Here is an 8,158-nt window from a genome sequence, read left to right on the forward strand (position 1 = left end):
CTTTCAAGCGGAATCACGTGGGTTCCCGGCAACAAAAGGACGGGCGTCGTCTCTTTTCGGCCCCATTGAGGAGAAGTCCTATATCTCGTCTACCAGCCCCTAAATACTACCAGGAGTTTAGTATTCTCTGCCTTTCTAAGGCACCTGCCGCATTGAGGGAAATATTTAACTGCCAAATCTGAAGCAGCTTTTCTTAAAGGAGATTCCCCAGGCCTCAGCCTATTCCATTTCCTTCTGTTCGTTGTCAAAAGCGTCACGCATTTAAATGTATTTACTGCTACATATTTTACCACATTTATTTGGTACCAGCCGAATACCAACTGGAAAGCGTTGTGAAATGCTGTTACTTCCATTGTAATATTTTATCTTCCAGGAAAGACGTGTCATCTACTGTGTTTAATCAGTAAGGCTTTCCCCGTTAAGCTCGGTCACTTACAAGCAAGCCTCGCACATGGATAATGCATGCGGGGCCGCCCGCGTGCGTCTGAATGTTTGCAGAAAAGTATTGCGAAAGGTGTCTTACGAATCCTTCAAGACTTGGTTGAAGGCCATGACTTCCTGGGCGTCGCAAAGTTTTACGAGCTTGTTTAAGCACTCGCTGTAGCACTTCCGGCAGCTGTGCGGGTACTGAAGAGGGCGGGGAAAAGCAAGTTTAGTGTTCATTCCTCTGTCGAGGGCATAAATTAAGAAAACACGCAAGCGCATAAGCACGCTCACACAGACCTGCTTAGACAATTCAACCCTTTTCCACCTAGTGTGAAATCTGCTGAAGCAGCGGAGCTGCGGTTGTCCTGTGTCGGCTCGAACGCAAACTGGCCGGAGAACGGCAGCGCTGTTGCCGCACAAGTTGTACGGCTCGCGCTAAGAAATCGGCAGCCAAACGTCAGCGGTGCAAGGCTTCCTCCCCTCTCCCTCCACTCAGTGGCCCCTCAGGGAACACGACCCTGTAAGGGGCCTTACGACCCTGTGGACAAATACGCCCTCTATCAGTAGGTTTACGCACCTACTGCGTGAAGCAAGTCCTACAGAAGATGGACGAAAATGCTTTAGCCACAGAAGATCAGCTGTTAAAAGGCCATGAAGACAATACATAACATTTCTTATTCGAAATGTTTAATGTTCTATAGTAGCCAAAGCGCTAATCCTGCCTCGAACTACGCTTTAGTCAGTTTGAAATTCGTCAAGTTAATCAGAATTTCAATTCTACCACTGTATCGCAGGTTTCGTGACGTCAGAAGGGATTCATTACAAGCAAGTGCATAAAACGGAGCGTAATTACGTTGATGTTCCAAGGTCTCCAAACGCTGCAATCCAACAGAAACCCGAGAACTGCTGAGAGAAATGCCAAAACGCGCTTTGCTAGATGGCACAGCGATGCCACTCAGCGCAAGGAGATTTCTGTTACTTGTATTCCACCTGTGCATTCCGCATTTTAGGGCGAAAACCTTGGATCTCTGTGCTTTATACATGACGAGAGTTAGCAAAAAAAGTAGGCAAAACATCGGTGGTACAGGAAACCGGAGCGCGCGCCTAGGAAGGGCGACAGGAGTGCCGGCGACAGGAGTGCCGGAGAAGAGTTCTAGAAAGGCCTACGAAGCACGTGCCGGGGAAGAGAAACAGCAGCGCTGAACGAGTGTTTTGAGAGCCATGGACCATAGAACGTTCCGGACGCGCCTTTTATACGATGTAGCGGGTGGACTCATGGGGGTGGCGCTGCGGTCGCCGAGGAGTGCGGCCGGGCCTACATCGGCTCCGTAATTAATGCCGGTTAATTGGCTCAACCAGGAAGATATTGCTACCAGTTTTTTGCGAAGTCGAGAGCTATCGACCGACAGGGGGTTTCAACGAAAAGGTGCGTTTCTAGCCGAGTTAGTGAAAGTGAAATTTTCGACGCCGGCATGGCGAAGCTAAGCCTAACGCACTAACGTTTCGCTAAGACTAACCATCGACGTTCTCGCCGACCACGACGGAGGAAGACACGGCGACGACGTCATCTGAAGACGGGCCATCGAACCGGATATGCGTGAAAGTCTAAGGGTGAGGAAATGACGTCAAAAGACTTCAAGAACTTGGAAGGTTGGCTATACATCGGCGGCCGCGACTGGAGGATGAGTCAGCAGAGGGACCCGGAGAAGGAAGACGCCAAAGGTAAACCGATCGACAACACCGATAAAAGCGAACGTAATGACAAGGCTTAGAGAGGCGGGAGCGCAAGAAAAGAGGCCATTCGGGCCGCTGAGATTAAGATTGTACTCAGGTCCCGCGGCGGGCTAGACATCGTTAGAACAGGAGCCGCATGAGGCGCGGCAGCCATCATGGCGGCTGCGGGCATAGGCAGACAGGGGCGAGCTCAAAAAGACGTCATGGTACTCAGCGCGCCGAAAAGTGAACGCGCAGAAAAAAAGTCCGAATCCGCGAGATTGAAGTGCAGGGAAGCAAGTATGAAATTAAAGCATGCGGAATGGCCGCCCATAGCACGGCGAAGAAAGTAATCAAAGAAATACCAACGGAAGGCAGCGACGCCGAAATATTAGAGCAGGTTCTAACCAAGCACAGTCCGACGGCAGTGGGATCCAAAAAGCTTTGGAACGTCCCTGACAGCCGAAAAGGTGCCGTGAAGGCGAAAAGGTACCAAGATACGTGGGATACGGATCAACGTTATACCAGTTCAGCTTATACAGAAAACAGATTGAGGTGTGGAGGTGCTGTTGTAGGGTCGACCATCGGGCGACGTGTGCCCGACGCCAACGCGAAAGTGTACCTGTCGGGTGTAGTGGGCAACACGAAAGACGGACACAAGTGCACCCCTAACTGTAGACTATGCGGCGAGGGTCACCTCAGCGGAAACAAGACATACAAGGCAAGATTTAAAATTCCCTTTGTAGTGAGAAAATGAAAGAAGGTGCAGAAACGCCGGGAGACAGCACACGCCATACCGTGACTCGTTCCTACAGCTGGGTGACGCTTGCTGGGTTGATTTGGGTTGGTTGGTTGGCTTGGTTTGGTTGGATGGTTTGATAGCGACTTCACGAACAAGACACGTGCGTGGCAGTGAGCAGCAGCAACTGCCGAGTGAAGGATTCAGCTGGCCCGACGCCGCCAGCGGGAATGGGCACAAGAGAAGCAACCAGTGCTGCGAACAGCTGAGAGTGGCCAACGAGACGATGGTAAAGAAGCTCGAAGAAATGGAGAAGGAACTACGAAGCATGTAAACGCAAATACAACAACACCAGCAGCAACAACAGAGACGCCACCAAGGAGAAGAGCGGCAAAAAAAAAATCAAAGCGGGCCAGACGAGTGCGCCACAAACGCAACAGCAACAGCAGCAAAAGCAATCAGCCCAGCAAAAGCAGATTCAACCGCGACAACAACAGCAGCAGCAAAAGCAACCCAACAGCAGCAGCAAAAGCAAAAGCAGCAGCAAAAGCAGCAGCAGCAAAAGCAAAAGCAGCAAAAGCAGCCCAAGAAAGACACGGCAATGTAAATCGCGAAAGATGAAGACGAATATGAAGACACGCCCACGAAACGAGCGAGACGGTCGACCAAAAAAAAAATTACGGTGCCAAAATTTAAAATCTGACGACCAATGAGGGCGACTTAACGACCACGGTGGACAACCGAATGACCACGGCGAAAAACTTGGCGGCGGCAACGGAACAGTGCTTCGCAAGGATGGAAGAGATGCTCTGCACACTGACAGCCTCCCACAGGAACCTTTGCGAGCCCTTGGAGATCGTCGAACAGACGCAGAAGATAATGATACGCAACCTGATATTCCCGGCACAGTTCACAAATAATCCCTACCTCCGATGACAGCTGCAGCAACCCCCGATGCAATAACAACAATTCCAAGACAACGCACACTAACGGCGGAAACCGAGCCGTTTACTATCTGGCAATGGAACTATCAAAGCTTCGGAAACAAGAAAGCGACGTTGCAGCAAAACATCCGGAGCTCGCCAAAATGCCGAACATCATCAGGCTGCAGGAGACGTTGATGCAGGACCGAAAACTAACAGGGTTAAGAGCCTACACCGACAGGTCCGGTCGGCAAAGGGTCTGCACCTTCGTGAAGATCGTAGTACAAAGACAACTGACCAGAACACCAAGTGCGAACTCGCCTGCATGGAAATCTCTCGGGGAATAGTCTGTAAGCGGGGACTACATAACGAACGTCTACCGCAACCCAAAGGACTACGGCCAGAAGTTTAAGACCGTCCTGAGAGCGACAAACATCAGTGGAACCGCACCGACGGTGGTTGGAGGCGACTTCAGCTCACAGCACCAGACTTTCTGCTACAGCAGAGACATGGCCAAGGGCAGATACCACGAGGCAACGAAGCAAGGGTGCACACTGATCACGACCCACAAACAGCCGACGAGAACGGCCCCCACGTCGATCCAACAGGACTCCACGCCGGTCCTGTCCTTCGTCAAAAACGGAAGGAAACTCACGTGGCGCAACATCAGGGAAGACCTGGGGAGCGACCACGATGGGGGATGCACAATGGAACGGAAATGGACTGACTGGGACGCCTTCCGTCTGCAGAGAAGAAACGACCTGGGGCAGACGAACATCGAAGACGTTGAAGCATGGACCACCAAGCTAAGGAAGGGAACACAAGAGGCGACCAAAACGATAGAAACAGTAGCTGGGCGCACCTTATCGAGGCGAGGAAGTCAATCAAGGAGCGCTCGAAAAAGTAGCGGTGGAACCGCAAACTACGCAAGAAGGTAACCGAGCTGAACCGGCCCATCGAGAAGCTCAGCGCGCTGCTATGCTGGCAGCACTGGGACGAGGTATGCAACAGAATCGACGTCAGCCTGCACCAGAGCTAGGCCTAGTCCCTAATAAGACACCTACTAGACGAAACCAAAAAGAAGTCATATTAACAGAACCGCATGGCCCAAGTCATGCACGAAGCCGAGAAGTCCCTAGCCAGGGACGAGCAGACAAAGAAACTCAAACCAAGTACAGTGAAATCTCGTTACTACGAAGCCCACATTAACAAATTTCTCAAATTTACGAATATCTTAAGAATCCCCGCCAGATAGGCTATATTTTCAATGTGAAAATATTTCAGGTTTCCAAATTTCAATATAGCCATATTTCTGAGTAACGCACGTAATTATTTTCCGCATTGTAATCGAGGAACATCAGTAATACGAATTCGGCTAAAAATAACGGCGTCGCAACTCTCGCGTGAAAGAGAAACCGCCGTTTCCCTGTGTCATGGAGGAAAGAATACTCAGGAGAGGTCCCTAGCATCCCAATGCATTGCAAGAAGTGCGAAGGAAGTGACGTCATTTTTATTGAGCCCGTAGACAGTGTTGCCTAGTTTTTTACGGCTGCGGCGGCTAAATTTGGCCAAATGCCACGGACAATTTTTTACGGCGCTTTGACTGCAGCTGCCGCGCTACGCTGGCAACAAGCGCAGTCGGTACGGCAAACGTTTTTAGATTAGGTCAGTTTGAAAACTCCGCCGTCGGAGGCTGTCCCAACTCCCAAATCATATCCCGGCCGCAGTGGCGCTGGCGTCGCGTTAAGATCCGCAGAGCAAGCAGCCGCCACCGCCGGCTGCTGCCGGCACAATCCTCCCCGCTCAGCGTTGGCGAGACCCACAGTCAGTGCTTTACTCGCTGTGCGTTTCTTTGTTGTCAAGTGAAGTGAAATTCTTCGCAGCTGAGATGTAGCGCACAAAGACCGCCGTGCTGTACGGGCCCAAATAGTGTTCCCGTCGTCTGCGTTCGCTTTCGCGAGCCGCTCGTACCGCGAAGCTGTTAACAAATAGGAAACAGCAGAGGAGAATGGGGAAGAGTTCTGTGCTCAGTAGCCTCATCATGGGGCTTCATCGACATGGCGGGTGCGGCTTACAAATGTGACGTCGGGGCCTCTCCTAACCTTTTCTTTCCTCCGTGCTCAGTGTATTCTCTGAGTGCGGTAGCTATCATCATCACCGTGTAGAGTGTCAACAGCTAGCGCCCCCACAAAGCTGTGGTTTAATGTGCAGTAGCCTAGCAGGCCCAGCCGCGTGTGCTTTCTCCTTGTGTTGGGTGACCGCGTAGTAGTTGTAGAAAACGTATATTGGAGCAAAAGGGAAACGGAAAAGGGCTGTGGTGAAGCGTCCCTTGTCCAGGATGCCTCTTGACCGGGCCGGCTCAATGGCCGGTCGGTCGTTCTTCACGCTAATCACAGGTGCTGGAAGGTTGTGGGTGATTTTGCTGAGAAGTTCGTGCGAGATCGAAGGATGAATACAGCTAGCGACAAAGAAAACAAGAAGCGAGAGCAGTGATCATCTTTAGGGACGATGACAACGCGAAGGAAGATGACTGTGGTTCACCGAACACAGAAGAAGATGAGGTCGTGTCGAACGTTGGTGTTTAAGTGCACATGAGCAAATTCCCCACTTTTATTGCTCGGTGCAATGACGCAACCGATGAGGTGTTGTGCAAAGTGGAATATGTAGAGGCATTACTAGTCGGTTGTGCGTGCTGCACGCGCGAGAAAAATATACTGATTTCTTCAAATAAAGTAGCTTTGAAGTGAGCGCAGTATTTTTAATTGAGGGTTTCCCTGTCTGCACACGCACCTACTGCTAACGTACGTCATTTTTATTCCTAGGTTTGAGCACTGGCTTATAACCGGCAGTTTTGTATTACAACAATATTTCAAAATAACGAACGATTTCCGGTGGTCCTGCGGGATTCGTTATATTGAGATTTGACTGTACATGCCCCAAACGGAGACCTTGAAACACCCGGGGTATGCAAGAGCCCCTAACGAAAAACTGAACCGAGGCATCACGACGCCGGAGGTAGCGCAAACAATACGAGATCTGAACACCAGATATGCAGCGGGTGCAGCGGGTCCCGACGGGATCTCAAAGAAGGACCTAAGAAATCTCGACGGCTCATCGATAGAAGCACTGACGAAATACTAAACGTGCTGGCATAGGGGCAAACTAGCGATACAGTGGAAAATGGCAAGAACGGTGCTCATCCCAAAACCGGGCAAACCACCGAGCATCGAAAACCTGCGATCCATCTGGCTGACATCGCGCATGGGGAAAGTCCGCGAGCACGCGCTGGCGAGCAGGTGGCAGGACTATCTCGAAGAAGAGGGAATGTACCCGGACCCGATGATCAGAATCCGAAGAAGCCTAAACCCCCAAGACGCCATTCTGCAACTAAAACAAGAAATAATCAAAAACTAAACCAGAGACAGCAAAGTGCTACTGGGACTGGACCTACAGAGCGCCTTTGACCGAATAAAACATTCGGCCATACTGGCGCAAGTGTCGAGACTCGATATAGGCGAGGGAAGCTACAAGTATATAGAAGACTTCCTGACAGACTGCAATAGCCAGCTACGCTCTTCAGAAATTGGAATACAGTCTAGTCCACTTATAACAATATCCAAGTGCCAAGGAAATCCCATCGTTACAACCGATAATTGTTTCAAGCGGGTTGCGAAATAATTAGACGGAACAGAGCTCAAAACATTTTATTCGCATGCCAGCAAGGTCGTACTACTACTAATTTGCGGAGAAGAAGCCACAGACAGTCACCTTTGCCGTGTGTGAAGCTAGCGCAAATCTTTTCCAGGAGCATGTATATGTGCTTCACCTAGCTGAGGTAACTTTCCTTGGCGGAAACAAAGTCCCAGAGGAACCGTGTCACGCATTGGGTCTCCTACGAAGACACTACCTGAGTAGGCTGTGCAACCGCGTCATTAGAGTCGTCACTGTTGCGCTTTTGGTGCACAATATAACCGGATTCAACCGTTATATCCGATACCGTGGCACTGGAGCATTGTAACATACCGTTTATTTTACCATAGAAAGAATAGAAAAGTTGACGGTGCCATCGCTGTTCATCGTTATATCCGATATATTGTTATAAACGGTATCGTTATAAGTGGTCTTGACTGTACCAGAACAAGACCCGAGCAGCGTGGGAACTCTCCAGGGTCGGTAGTCTTGGCTCTACTCTTCAACATCGTAATGATCCGCGTGCCCAAAGTAGTGGCGGACGTTAAGAACATCCGACACACCGTCTTACAGTTCTCACTGGCCAAATCAGCGCTCGTGACTTACTCCCCCCCCTTGCACAAGCCGGGCAGACAACCGCCGCCCCCGAGGGAACGCGACCACCTAG

General features: G+C 50.6%; 1 protein-coding gene across 1 annotated transcript in view; it reads right to left on the reverse strand.

Annotated features, from left to right (window-relative positions):
* LOC144146609 (serine/threonine-protein kinase haspin-like) overlaps positions 1-2,009 on the reverse strand; it is a 32,611-nt gene extending 30,602 nt beyond the window's left edge. Inside the window, exons 1-2 of the mRNA XM_077678544.1 lie at positions 1,944-2,009; positions 524-627 (exon numbers count right to left, since the gene is read on the reverse strand). Of these exons, the coding sequence (XP_077534670.1) occupies positions 524-627; positions 1,944-2,009 (170 nt within the window). The remainder of the gene's footprint in view (positions 1-523; positions 628-1,943) is intronic.
* Positions 2,010-8,158: the final 6,149 nt, after the last annotated feature.

The sequence above is a fragment of the Haemaphysalis longicornis genome, unplaced genomic scaffold (genome assembly GCF_048455015.1).
Source record: "Haemaphysalis longicornis isolate Haplotype H1 unplaced genomic scaffold, Haemaphysalis longicornis Haplotype H1 scaffold_7, whole genome shotgun sequence".
Taxonomy (NCBI): domain Eukaryota; kingdom Metazoa; phylum Arthropoda; class Arachnida; order Ixodida; family Ixodidae; genus Haemaphysalis; species Haemaphysalis longicornis.